General features: G+C 42.0%; 1 protein-coding gene across 7 annotated transcripts in view; it reads left to right on the top strand.

Annotated features, from left to right (window-relative positions):
• The window catches only part of PHACTR2 (phosphatase and actin regulator 2), a 237,409-nt gene that overhangs the window by 65,991 nt on the left and 156,385 nt on the right, over nt 1–15,033 (top strand). The window contains exon 1 of one of the 7 annotated variants that reach the window (XM_059700563.1): nt 4,231–4,375. The exons of the other annotated variants lie outside the window; for them this stretch is intronic. Coding sequence (XP_059556546.1) covers nt 4,363–4,375 — 13 coding nt within the window. The 5' untranslated portion in view covers nt 4,231–4,362. Of the gene's footprint in view, nt 1–4,230; nt 4,376–15,033 lie in introns of those variants that run through there. 7 annotated transcript variants of the gene reach the window in all.

Consider the following 15,033-nt stretch of genomic DNA (forward strand, 5'->3'; position numbering starts at 1 on the left):
AAGCATGGACTCACCACACCACCTTGACCAGAAGGCCTTGTCTGATGGCTAAGCTTCATTAAGGTCTAGACACCAGGCAAAGCTCTGAGCATGCTGAAATGTTCCGTGGCCTCTGCATTAACATGTTATTTGTCGGTGTGAATAGAAGACATAATCTAAAGACCATGTATAAGAGAAGAGAAGCAAACATTAATGAGTGATTCAGGAGAGCCCCTCCTCCCCCATGCCACCAGAAGGGAAATCTCAAAAGGAAAATAGGAATAATCGAAAACAGGAGCATGGCAAGCAACTATGGTCCTATAAGGCAGATAATAGGACATTAGTTAAATGTGTAATTGGTGTGTTGTTGCTGTTGTTGTTGTCTGCCCAGTTTTTCCTGGAAATACTCTCAGTGCAAAACTTTCTCCTGTGAATTCTTTTTTATTTTTAATAGTTCAGGGATTTGGTTTAGTACTTAGGAGAGTTATAAATCCAAGCACTTTACTCAATGAAACTATCTGTATCCGATAGCGGTTCTTGTAAAAGCAGTGGCCAAATCTTTTCAGAACAGATTTCCAGTAGAATGTTCCCAAAGGAACTTGGAGCGAGCTTGACTACTTCCTAATCAGTAGTCAATATTCTGGCACTTTACTTGTTTGTATGAATCAGAAAGGGAGAAGGTCTGTTGGGCTGATCCGGGTGTCCTGGAGGTCTGCTGGGCCAAGCACTGTAATTATGTGGGCATTTCATTCTCTTCATTGTTTCACTCGAAGGAACAGAGTCTAACTTTGTAGAGAAGGATCCCAGTTGGTCCCCTGAAAGCCAAGCCATTATGTTTCTAGCTGATGATTCTGGAGTTGCTACACCTCTTAGAAAGCGTTTGTGCCTCTTGATCTCCACAGCATCTACTTGAACTGCTCTGGGTTCACGTGGGCTCAGATTTTAGTCAGAAAAGACAGAGCATGATTCCATCCCCCTCAGCTCTTCCCTGTGTCCCCCAAATCCAGGCAACTTTCTCATAGAAAGTTCAGGAATAATCTGAAATGAGAAAAACTTCTCTAGGAAGCTAAGGCATTCTCTGAGAGAGAGAGAGAGAGAGAGAGAGAGAGAGAGAGAGAGAGAGAGAGAGAGAGAGAAGAGAGAGAGAGAATTTTTGGCCAGGTGATCACCAGGTGGTGCTCGGTGATACATTTGAAGGGGGTGCTGGATGCCCCTGGTAGCCTTGCCCTTGCCACCTCAGCTGGTCAGACCCAGAGTCACACACACCTTATAACCAACCTCAGACAAACCATCCTTAAAAATCCAGCCGGAAAAAAATAAAATCCAGCTGGAGGCGGATTGTAGCCTTCTTTCTGTTGGTGGAACAGCACTGAGGGTGTTTTGGATGCAAGCGCTCCAGACTACCATTGGCCTCCAACTGATCAGTCTGACTCTAAGAAAGCGGAGGAACACACGTATAGGGACGTTTATGAAAATGGGAACTAAGCTCGTATTTAAAACATGATGGGGAACATCAGGCTTACTGATGCTGCTATGCCATATAGCGTCTGTGGGACAATTACAAAGGGCCTGGTGAACATTTTCTATTCAGGCTTTCCCCAAGGAGAGCCTGTGAATTGTGGGTCTGAACTAAATCAAGGGAGGGAGTGGCTTCTCCCTGGAGCCTGCGGACAATGCTCCACCCACTGAGGCTTTTCATTGTCACTTTGTCTTCTTCTGGTGCCAGGAGGGACAGCGCTCGTGCTGGTGGCAAAGGCAGGGAGACAGAAAGCAGATGTGTCCTTGTCAATGTACGTAGTTTTTAAACATCCTCATCCCTCACAGGCACTCAGCATTAGTGTCATTATTTTTAGACCTCTCTCTCTGTTGCCTATCCCTCATTTATGTCTGACATCATCGGTGGTTGGAGAGGTTCGGGTACTTAGCAGGTGAGAGAGGGAGGGAGTTCCTGGATAAGGAAGGGGATCCTGTGGCAAAACTCTAAAAAGGATTCTTTTCTGCCCTTCTCAATCACAAAATTGTAGCGAAGGGCCATAGTCTGTCATCTGAAACCCTTGGGCTCTGGTGTGTTTCCAAATTCAGAATTTTTGCATTTTAGAAAGGTAATATATGCCTGTGCCATATCCTCAGAAGGGTCTGAACAGATGCCCATACCCGGTAACACCAACATTTCCATAGCAAAACATAATTATGCATCCTAAGTGAGATAAGTAAAGAGTTTTAAATAGCCTCACTTCAACTCAGGTTGTGACACAGATGCATTTCAGAGCCAAACTTAAAAGGAGAAAACACCTTTAAGATTTCCAGAACCTTCTGGGTTTTAGAACTGTGTTTGAGATTGTGGATCTTATATAAACCACATCATGCGTGAAGCCGTGTTTAATGGTCTGTCCTTGGAACCCAATCAGTGTTTATGAGAAAGCGTGTTTTTCAAATGACCAACAAAACAAACGTTTGGAACACAATCCATTTGCACTTCAGAGACTGACTGTATTAATAAAAATAATCAAAAGCCACTTTTTGAACTGAGTGCACAGCCAATAGAAATACATTCTTATTAGTTAGCAGGCACTGCCAGTAGTGACACTTCTTAGCTACTCTGTTCCAAAGTCTCAGACTTCAGGATGTGTTTTCTCTCCCCTTTATATTTCCCAAACTCCTCTCTTTAAAAAAAGTTGGGTTGCCCTAGATTTCCTCCTGCTAATACTCTGGGTAGTTAGCAGTCTTAATCAGGGCACGGAGATGAGGAACGTAAGCCACAGTGATTTCAGTCTTGTGGGACCCGAGCATTTTAAAAACATATGAAGAATTTTTTTTTGAAACTAATACAGTGATATGTCCTCAAAATTGTGTGACAAAATTAAAATAATGGAAATGGACGTCACAGGGCGAAATTACTGAAAAATTCAACTGTTCTGTGAGGGAACTATTTCTCTACTATTTATGATATCATAAGTGAAGTATTTTGCTTAAACAATAACCCCAAATCCATAGGTAAGCCTGAAGTTACATTAAAAACAAAAATAGGCTGGCCAGTTAGCTCAGTTGGTTAGAGCGTGGTGCTAAAAACAAAAATACTTAGAAGCTGTTGAAATGGAAGAGTATGTCACAAATAATTTGCAAATGGTTTGTCATTAGAAATTCCAATGGCATAAAGAAATGCGGAGTAAATTAGCTGCTTTTCAAAATCAACAACCCTGGCAGAACAATTACACTTAGAACTGTTTTTTTAAAAAACTTGTCAAAATAAAAAACCTGTAGAGTCTTACTGTACTGCGGATTCATTGCATCATGAGTCCACTGTATATGTTTTTTTACTGTATCTGAGAAAATGTAGAAAATACACGTGTGCTATCCTCACATTCCAATATCCTATCATAATAGCCACAGGACATATGATTTCTTCAGCACTCGGCCCGGCACTGTGCCTTGATATTGTAAGCAGTGTTAGGTATCTTGGAGGGTCATCTTTCCATAGCCAAATTAAAGAAAAGCAGTGAAATGGTGTTCTCTGTGTTCGTAAATGCACTTTTCTTCATGCTCCCATTTCTGTTACTGAGAATGGCTACAGATTGGAACATCTATAGCATCCCTGGACATCTTTTGACCATCGTGTCTTGCATGATTAGTGCCATTTAGTGAAAGCCCTTTGACTTTCCCTGTCGGGCTAGGTAGGAAGAAATCCTGACTGGAAATAGAAACCCTAGTCATGATGAAAACATAACCAAAAAGGAATGAGAAGCCTCAGCTTCTTATCATATACTCAGAGCAGAATCGTGAAGATGGCCTTTATTTTAAAATGTTTTAGCTGTCATTCCTTGCTCACCCCCAACAACAATAACAAGAAAACTTTCACATTTCACATTGAAAAGTTGCCGGGTCATCCAGTGATGTCAGGGATGAAGGCTGGACCCCCTTTAGACCTGCCCAAGGGGGAGGACCATTTAGTGTATGGTTCACGGAGCCTCTTTACCTTTTCATTATCTCTGCCTCCCCTGCTCCTGTTTGCTCTGGCATCTTGGGGAGCAGCATGTACTCTGCATAGCATGTGCGCTTCTTTCTGAAACGTGCAATCCACTCCACACTGCAGTGATTTTTTTTTTCTCTCCTTTGCTTAGAACAGAGGTGAAAACCCCAGAGGATTCAAGTATCCACTTGATAGGCTCAGTCTCTCTTAATCAGCCTGTAATGGAGCTAATGGCTGTTTGTCATCCTTGGAGATATAAATTTCCTGGCGGTGTCTCCTGCAGACAGCGCATGGAGAAGGCTGTGTGTGCCAGCAAGCACCGATAATCAGCAGAAGGGCAGGGTGCTTCGTTAGCCAGGAGGAGCGCCGGGCTTCCCGCTGCCAGGCTCCAGAGCTCGCCTGGCCACTCCTGAGACATGGACGATGCCGGTAGGTAAAGCAAGCCTGAATCCTTCCCACCCTCTTGGCTCCTTTGCCGTCGGCATCCTTCCCTGCAGGATGTGTGTCTATGTGTTGTTGGTCTTGTCCTGCGCTCTCACGTTCGAGCCCGGGAGACATGGTATGTGTTCACCCTGCCGCATTGTCCACAAGGCGCCCAGTGTTTGCTTTGAAGTTCAGGAATTGGGAACGCAGATTTTAATTCCACAGTCACCTTTTGGAAGACTACACGGTTATTGTATTTAGGCTGCAGGAAGTGTGCTTTGCTGTGTGATTCTTTTGTGCTCAGAACAGTGGGTGAAAATGCATCTGGTTAATGAAACAACTTACTAAAGGGTGGCAGAAGATGGATGGAGTTAATGAACGGAACAAACATTTTTTCGCTGTTACGGTATGCACTGTGTAATAGCAGCTGAATGCTTGTGTCTGATGCTTAGTCTTCCTGTTAGCATGAAAGGTGGAAAACATCTCAGTATCCTCTGCTATTTTAGTTTCAGGGTACAGACATTAGTGGCCAATCAGGTGCCTTTTGAAAACGTATTTGTGTTTAATATCTTGACAGCTAGACAAACATGACTGTGGGAGTATTCTAATGCCACTTAAATGATTAGCATAAAATTACTTCTCATGTGAAACTTTTTCTGTGCTATATTGGACTTTTAGAAGACCCACGCTATGGGATTACTCCCCATTTTGGTGTTAGGAATATTAAATGCAGAATTCTCCCCAAAATGCTATGGATGCTCTGCCTCCTGAAACTCATTAGCTCAGTTGCTCAGCTGGTTGCGGTTTTATAGAGAGATGCCTTGCAGCCTGTGGACACGGTCAGCTCTGCAAAGAGGATGCATCATTTACAGCACATGCCCCACAGTAAGATGACTCATTTTTAGCAAAACATATTTGTTTGTGAAATGTGGCTATTTCAGCTCTTGGTTCAGGTAGCGTAGGCAGGCAGAGATTTTGAAGGTAGTGTGTTTTGAGTTCTTTCATGAAATAAGTTACCAGACTCTGTGACTAAAATCATTTTGTCTTTGACATAGAAGACATTGACATAAATTGTTCCATAAATTGGAACAGTACAATATTAGGGGTGAAAATGAAAGGAACTATGAAAGGGCTATGAAAGGAACAAAACAAATATGACTGTGTGTGTGTGTGTGTGTGTATGTGTGTGTGTGTGTGTGTGTGGAGGAAGGAGGCTGCATTGATGTATGTGTGCATTATAGCCCACATTTTTGGTCAATAAAAAAATATGCCAATAGGGCTTGTCATTAAAGCGTGTAGGTGTGATGTTCCATGACAAGGCACAATTTTAACAGGAACCTCAGGCTTCTCTAATTACAGTGGTAGAGTAAAAAAAAATAAAAAAAAAATAGATAAATAAACTAGAATCCCTAACTTAGCCTCATTTAAAACTTCTGCCACCCACAAGTAATTATACTGAGGTCCTGGCAGAATTATCGTTTTAATTCAAGTAAATGCCTTTCTTAACTGACTCATGTATTTTTTTAAAGGCCATTTAAGAAAAGGAATGAAACTACTATAGAGCCCCTCTGTAAATTTAAAAAATGCTAAGGGTTAGGATTTACTTCTTGGCTTTCTGTAGCTTAGGGGGATGAGTATTTTCACAGTTTGTACTTGTATTTATGCTTTCAGGTGCTATTAATAAAATACATCTGCTTCTGACACGTTTATGACTATTTATGCACTGTGTTGAGTGGCTTTTAAAGCAGCAATTTTTCTATCATTTCAAATTGTAGGTGAAATCCCAAATGTATACCTTTGAGTGGAATAACAGGCTTTTAAATTACATTATTTAAATATTTCAGAAATAACACTTTTCTCATAATAGTTAATTGGCTGTCAAAGATCACTTTTCATAGTAATATTTTGATGATGTAAGCAGCCTCTTATAGCAGGGACATGTGAACATCACATACACACACACACACACACACACACAGTTCAATACCTTGTATTGACTATAAGGAAGGCATTTAAGATAGTACTGGTAAGTGCCCCCCCCCCCCCAAAAAAAAAATAAAAGCTCTAAATACCTTTAAAATTTTACCAAGACACCCAATTAACTTGGGATACTGCAATTTCTCCAGTTTAATTTAAACAAGATAATGATGTTGAATATCTGTCTAAATTTTCCAATCAGAAATGGTTGAGGCCTGGATAGCAGAGGCTAGCAGTGGAGAGCTGAGCACCAGCCCTAACAATTGGACCACCCATTCCAGGGAGCCAGGCCTTCTTCAAGGTTGGATTTGTTTTTGTTTAAATGCAATTTTATTGATTTCAGAGAAGAAGGGAAAGGGAGAGATAGAAACATCAATGATGAGAGAGAATCATTGACTGGCTGCCTCTCGCACACCCCCTACTGGGGATCGAGCCCGCAACCCAGGCATGTGCCCTTGACCACTATCGAACCTGGGACTCTTCAGTCCACAGGCCAGTGCTCTATCCATCGAGCCAAACCAGCTAGGGCCAGGGTGGGGTTTGGATAACTGTTAGGCAGAAACACAACAGTGGGCACACATAAGCCCAGTGCCTCTGATTTATTCAAATCACACAGAAGGCTGCAGAGGAGAGATTCGTGTGTGTTTTCTGTTAACACATAAGGAAGAGTTGCTGCCTGGGACTCGGGCCCGTCCGGTGCCCATGAGGAGGTCTGAGCCCACATGCTGGTGTGCTTCCACCCACCCTCTCCTTAGCAGGCGAGAGCTGACAGTCCTCCCAGCTCTGAGAAGGGGACATCCCTTCCCCATAATTGCTGGCGTATGTGTTCCTTTTAAAAGCTTTTCCTGGAGTAACAATAAAATATTTATCAAACAGTTGTGTGTAGAATATGTCAGGGCAGTTTTAGCAATATCTAAGCTTTTCTTCTTTTTTCATGTGCTTGTTTCTTCTGGTGAGTTCTATGACTGATATGGCTGTTCCTTTATCAAGCAAGGCTATGACTACAACTGCAGCCCGAGTTATTCCATCCCCGTGTCTGTGTCTGCTACTTCTCCACCCAGCCTTGACCAGGCGTCCTCATGGAGTCGTTGTGGAAGGTGGTGCTGAGGCAAAGCTGATTAACTCGCTGTGTAATGAACACGCCCACTGTTTGAAATGTGCTTCCATATCCTACAGGGCAGACTAGTCTCACAAGTTTGGTAGCATTTGTTGGGCTAATTTTTCTTTGCTTGAGACCAAGATATTTCCATTACCATGTGTGGGTCATAAGAGACACATTCCTAGGTGGCATCTGTGAGAGCCACTGTGTCCTCACCTTACATTCTGCTCCAGTGGCTTGAGGGTTTTGACTCTTGTACAATCACTGAATGTGGAAAACTTCGCTGTCTACGAGCTCCTTGCAAAAGAGACTGGAGAATCATTTGGAAACAGGTAGAAGAAAGGTTCATAATGGTGTGGTCAAGAGCATGAAATGATCCAAGATGAAAACCAGCTCTACTACCTGCATCAGAGTAGCCATGAACAACCTCTCTAAACTCTATGGCTATGTATTTTCTCATCTATAAGTGGCAACAATAATTTTACCTATCTCGGGATAGTTATGAAGAGAAAATACGGTAATATGTGTAAAGCTTTGTACAATGGCTGGCATATGGTAAGACTTAAGATATGTTGGCTGTTTAAAGAACCATCAAAAAATTGAAGCAGGGTTACATTATGAACAACTCTATACTCGAGCAGGGTGGCTCTAGCAGTGAGACAATGCTGTGGGAAGGTGAGCATTTATAAGCTAAGAGCAGTCAGGTGGGTGTCCCAAGAGTGTAATTGGAAATTGATGTGGGTGGTGCAGTGGGAATGGGGTTGAGGGATGCATTGGATCTGCATCAGTAGAGCATGAGGAGTGGGTAAGGAGGAAGCAGGGAGTAGACTAGTCACAGCAGACCTTTGAGGTTTCTAGTTTGAGAATCTAAGATAATAGTCTTGTACTATGGAGCACAGAGGAGCTTTAAGGGAAAGACATGGGTGCCATTTTGGAATCGTTGGGTTTGAAATACTTCTGTGTGACCCACTAGCCAAAGTAGCTATTCAGTAATGACTTTCTAATCCACTAAAAGGTGTGTACACACACACACACACACACACACACACACGTGTATATACACACACACACACACACAGGCATGGGTACATGTGCACACATGGAATTCCTTACTAACCATGGATTTGAGGTAATACAGGGTTGTTTTCTGTTTTATTTAAAATCTTTTCTATTTTATGTATGATTTAGTTCAGCCCTGCAGCTAATGCTTCCCTTCCCCCTCTCGCCCAGCCTGTGGGGGAAGCTAAGGGGTGGTGTAGAGAAAGGAGACTTTCCAGTGCTTCTTGAAAAATCTCTCAATGCAGGTGGAGATAGGACCAGGCCCAGAGAAATATGCCCCTGAGTACTGAAGTGGTCTTGGTAAAGGCCAGGCTGTTACATAAGCAAATGTAAGCACCAAGACATTTCAGTTCCAGCCCCTCAGAACTTCCCTAGGAGAAGCTGCTTTAGCACCTCAGGCTGCCTCGCGGAATCCTAACAGAAGACGGCAAATCGGTAGAATGGTTACCTAATGGAGGAGACTTTTTATATGAATTAACTTGCTTTGGAAATGAATGCTTCCTGGGACAGTTGGCTATGTGTGAAAACTATATTTGGTGCCATTTCAAATGTTTTCCTGTATTTTCTACTTTCATGATATCTTGGTCTTAGCAGCTGCAGTTTTGTTAACCATCTCACTCTTAGACATATAATAATATTACACACACACACACACATGCATACATTTGCATGCATTAGTAGATCTTTATGTATATACTTGTGTGTGTATTCTTGAGTGGGGGATTATCAGTCTTGATGAAGGGGAGTGAACTTGATAAAAATTTAGAACAGATTTTCTTTTTAATTAAAAAATAAACTTATCCTTATTCTCTGAAATATTCCTTATATTGTAAAAGTAGTTCCTATTGAACATTTTCTTAGCTATAAAACAAGTAAATACAGTATTTTCCTTTGAATTTATTATGAAGCCCATTGTGCTGTTTTAGCACTTTATGGTTCACCAAGTACACCTGAGATTCACATAAATATTTTTTTTTTCCTAAGGGAGAGATTAGAATGTGATAAATAATCTGCTTTTAGAACTATCAGTTTTAAAAATGACAATATTATTATAAAAATAACTGTACTTTTAAAACAAAATGTCACAAGGAAAAACAGATTCATGTTAAAACGTAAAAGTACTCTGAAGGTGGCACTAGATTTTCTTAGTAGTTTTTACTGTAACTGAAGAGCAACTTTGACCTCCTGAGAATAAACCACAGACTTAGCTTAAGAGTGGGCTGAACCAGGACAGAGTCTTTGTTTCTAAAACAAAGCTTGGTTTTGTTTTGCTTTTTCAGATCATTAGAATTAGTTCTGAGTGTTTTTATTCTTTGCAACCACTCATATTTCCAAAGGCAAAATGAATTCTGATTTTTGTACATTGATAAGATAAGATGGGAATTTTTATGAAATGGCTTGCTTGGTTCAGGAAGAACCTTTGGGAAAGATACAGAGAACAAGCAAGAATACATTTTGGTAGAAGCCATCTTTAGGAAATAGCAAACTGTTCACTTGCATAAATATCAAAGCTTGATTACTTAAAACTTAAATACCTGTGTCCTCTATGTCCAGGATATCTCTTCTTGTTCTTTGTTTCTAGCCTTTGGGGCATTTCATTGGTCACTAGCATCACCATCTGATAACGTGAAGAGGGGAAGGTAGCTAGGACTTAAACCCGCGTTGGAAATGAGTAAAAGTCAATTACACCTGTGAGAGTAGGAGTACTATGCAGATGTTTAAAAATCCACACTAACATTTCCCATGAAATATTAAAAATGGGTGATAGCAGATTTTATATGCAAGAAGTTAATTTTAAAGTTCTGTTGTATAAGTCAGGCCTCACAAACTATATAAAATAACTAAACATTAAGTGTCTTAAAAGAAAAGGAACGTACTTTCTTTAATGTCTGTTATGTCTTAGGCACCAACTTCAGTATTTACATGTTATATCATTAATTCTTGCAGCCACTCTTACTTCCTCTGTAAGTAAATACTATTTCCCCAGGTTACACGAGGAAACTGAGACAAGTAAGAGCTCACTCAGTAAAATGGGTGATTTATAACCTGGAATCCAGCTCTTTTTGACAATAGCAAAATTTAACCCAGCATTTTTTATGTTGTCATATTCCATTGCGAATGGGGAGTCTTCATCATTGTATCTGCCACGGTGTCTTCCCAGTGCCTAAGATGTAGTCAGAATATATGTTTTAAAATTAAATTGAATATGCCATTTCACTCATTGAGAGCAAATTTTCCAAAGAGAAATTCATTTTTAAATATTCATGTTAAAAGTGATCATATCACATCTGAATATGTGAATATGTCTTTAGATGGAAGTCAGTACATGGGTAAGAAAATATGTATTTCAGTGTTTCGTAAACATCATATGTTTTATATGCACAAGGATCCTCAGCCAATCATGAAGGGACTGAGGTTTGGCTTCTATTCTACGAGCTCTCGGGGAGCCTTCGGTTTTAGGAAGGGGTGTGACATGATAGGACTGATGATTTCAAGGCACAATCATCATCATGGGAAGAACAGACAGGAGAGAGGCGAGAATGGAAGCTCCCCAAAATGAAATCCACTTAGGAGGCTCTTGGCTGGGGTGGCGGTGTGGATGGAGAGGAAACAGAACGAAAATCCAGCCTGTTTCAAGGCCCAGCACATATCCCATCTTCATATCTTCCTCAATGGTCTCAAGCCCTGCCTTTCCCCAGGGCACTAACAGAACTCGCCGCCCAGTGTGTATTTAATGGTAGCCTACCTGGGATCATCCTCCATTTGAGTCTTTTTTTCCCAACCAGACGCGAAGCATTTTGAGGGCAATGGACACAGCATAGATATTCCTGTGTCCTCCAAAGAGTCAGAGTGCTGGTTCTCGACTTGGCCACACATTAGAATCACTTGGAGAGCATTCAAAGCATAGCAGTCTCTGGGCCCACCCCAGGCAACTTAGATCAGAGTCCCTGGAGCCGGGCCACGCTATCGGTATTTGCTGAAAGCTCCCAGAATATCTAATGGACAGCCAGGGTGAGGACCAGTGTTACAGACCCTCAGAAATAGCTACCAAGTGGGAGTAAGTGCTCTGCTTCTCCCCCCTTTCTCTTCTCCGCCCTCCCTTCTCCTCTCCTTCTCTCTGAATAGGCCAGTCTAGCTGAGAATTTGTGCTGGGGAACATCTGCTTCCAGGGCAATGCGAGGCTGTGACAGGGACCGAGGCCTCCGGGGAAGAGAAACAAAAGAGCAGAGGCTTCTGGACAACATGTCAGAATAGCAACAAAGTTGACTGACTCCAGGCTTTCTGTCACCTACCGGTCTGGGGTGTGCAGGCCTGATCAGAGAAGGCAGTGGTGGAGGGGCGGTCACCTGCCGCCGAATCGGGAAGGTTGTTTTCTCCACTAGGGTCTCTCCAGGAAATGAAATACGGAGAGATTAAATCACTGCAGCGGCAAAAGCAGTTTCTGGTGAGACTGTCACAGGTAACGCTTTAAACTAATAAGAGATGCTAACCACCCTTGTGAAGAGTTCACACTAGAATAGGAACATTATCAGACCCCCAGGAGCACTGCTATGACTCAGTCGTCACTAGCTGTGTATCTGTGCCGAGCGGCTGGGTCAGGGCCACTGTTAGACACCGATGCTATATTTGCCGGATCCATGTGACCCACCACAGGCGGCCTGCTTTTTAGTGATGGAGAAATAGGTCCTCTTCCACCTCATACTCCCCCCTCCACACACACACACACACACACACACCCTCAGAATGAGTTTCAGACCATTTTGAACTGACAGTGACCTTAAATATTTAAGCATAGGGATTTCATAACTTGCTTTTCTGAGTATTTTGGGAAATGATGCTTTTTACATGAGGCTCAATGTATACCCTTTAATGGAAACAGTAAAATTAAAATAACTCATCTTTTGTAATATTTGATTTAATATGGTCACGAGGATCATTTGAAAAGTGTAATTGACAGAGGGCTTTTTAAAAAACAAAACTCGAAATGTTTTTACAAACGAAACATTTAGTATTGGGGGAGCCCCCCGGGCATTACAAAGGAGGCTTGGAGGCAACCCTCATTCTTTTTGTGTTTGTTTGTTTTGCCTGTTGCGCCTCTCCTACAGGGATGCACCTCACATCCCCACCCTAACTGCCCTTCCTTCTCCCCACCCCCTTCACGCACACATCCCATGGTCTGGCCACTCTGCACTTCTCAGTACACCCCAGAAACACATGTAATTTCATCATGCCATTCCTTCTACGTGAGGGGCACCGTCTGCATCCCCCATCACCACCAGGAAAAGCCTCCACATGGAATGAGACCCAGCTCCAGGCTCCCCTCCTCTGTGGGCCTTCTGCAGTTCTTCCGGATGGAATTAGTGTTCTCTTTCCTCTCCTACCCCTGTGTCAGCACCTGTCAGGTGAATTGTGATGCTGTTTTATGTGTCTGCCTCTTCAACTAGACCGCAGGCTCCTCAGGGACACGGCCTCGTCTTCTGCATGAGCTCATCACCTCGTGCAGCCCCGCCTGGCTAAGAGGGCAAATGAATAAACTGGCCATATACCATTTAAGATGAGTAGTGAGGAGCCCATCACAGTTGCTTGTGGAATTAAAATGTGTCTGTCTGTCTACCTATCTATTTACCCATCCATCGCCCTGTCTGTTTATCTACCTATCTGTCTATCTACCTATCATCTATTTTTATCTATCTATCTATCTATCTATCTATCTATCTATCTATCTATCTACCTACCTATCATTTATCATCATCCCAACCCCATACCAGACTTATAATCAGACTCTCCCATGGAATAACAGAGAGCTCTTTTTTTTTTTTTTAAAAAAAAAATGTTTCCTGGTGATTCGGTGCACACCTCTGGTGAGAACCATTGTTGGTCTTAGGAACATATAATAAAGCTGTTTTTTGTATTAAGATAATTGCTTAGTCTAATGAACAGAACAAAATAAACTGAACAAAATAAATCCAGAGACATAGAAGCATGGAACAGACTGTCAAATCTCAGAGGGAAGGCAGGGTGGGTGGGAAGAGATCAACCGAAGAACTTGTATGTATATATGCAGAACCCATGGACACAGACAATAGGGTGGTGAAGACCTGGGGTGGGGGCAGGGGTGGGCTAGAAGGGGTCCATGGGGGGAAAAAGGGGGACATATGTAATTATTATCATTTAGAATCATTAAGATCTTGTGCCATTTACAAAATGCTCTGATGTGCCCTATTGGAGGCTTGTGTTGGTCAGTAAATGAAGAAGCACCTCTCATTGACACTGGTGCCTGAATAGGGTGGTGACGCCTGCATTTTCTTCACCCACTTACTGTGGAGAGACACTCTATGGCAGTGGCTCTCAACCTTCTGGCCCTTTAAATACAGTTCCTCATGTTGTGACCCAATCATAAAATCATTTTCATTGCTACTTCATAACTGTAATGTTGCTATTGTTATGAATCGTAATGTAAATATCTGATATGCAGGATGGTCTCAGGCAACCCCTGTGAAAGGGTCGTTCGACCGCCAAAGGGGTCGCGACCCACAGGTTGAGAACCACTGCTCTATGGGGTCCATATCATGAACTTGTTGAAAACATCATCCACTCAACTTGCCTTTAATTTATCACATGCTGCATGCCTCTGTTGGCATTTTATAGACTTGGGTGTTATTTTCTTAGTAATGGAAATTCGACAACCATCCATTTTTTATGAGCAGCTTAACTTAGGGCACTTTTAATAAAGGGATAAAAAGGAAAATTTGCCAATCCTGACCCATGAGCAGTCGGCGCGGTATAAGAGTAAAAGTATCTTGGGTTTCCTCTGTGAGACTTTAGTCTTCACCATACCCCCTTACAGAACGGAAGTCAATTCACATGCTCAAACAATAAGCATTTTACAGCGTTCATTAACCTAAGGGTCACTTCTTTAAATTAAGGAAGTTCAAAGACATTTGTTTAAATAACTGTGTGACTAGAACTCTGATTGAAGAAAGCCAGAGAGTTGAAAATTAAAGTCAACTTTGTCTTTAAAATCCAGACTTTGTGGAAAATGCATTTAGAATGAAGCAGCACCGTTAACTTTTAAAGCCCTGGCTTGTGTCAGGTTTGATCACAGGCTCACATTCTAGAAACAAAGGTGTCTCTCACGCTAACAGATGTCGGCTTTGTCCCCAGCAGTTTCAGGGAAGGTTTTCATGGAGCCTTAAAACTATAAAAACTCCTAATGTACTTTTGGGCGCCTGGGTTATTTTAAAACGAAATCAAGTCCCACAAAACTATGTTTTAAGAGCAGGACTAGAGCTAAGTGATTGTGTGTTAGAATGCTGTACATTCTTTAGTAATATCCCTTTCATCTTCACAAAGGCTTACAGATATAAGTCATTTCTCACAGTTCTCCAGTGAATGATGTGAACATTTCAAATGATCAGTTCTGCTTTTACAGACATGAGACTACGTCAAAAAAGTGTAGTTATTTATTTATTTATTTTCAGAGAGCAGCCTCCTGTACCACTTAAGTGCACATGGAAACCTTTGTATG

Source organism: Myotis daubentonii, chromosome 6 (assembly GCF_963259705.1).
Source record: "Myotis daubentonii chromosome 6, mMyoDau2.1, whole genome shotgun sequence".
In the NCBI taxonomy this organism is placed as follows: Eukaryota; Metazoa; Chordata; class Mammalia; order Chiroptera; family Vespertilionidae; genus Myotis; species Myotis daubentonii.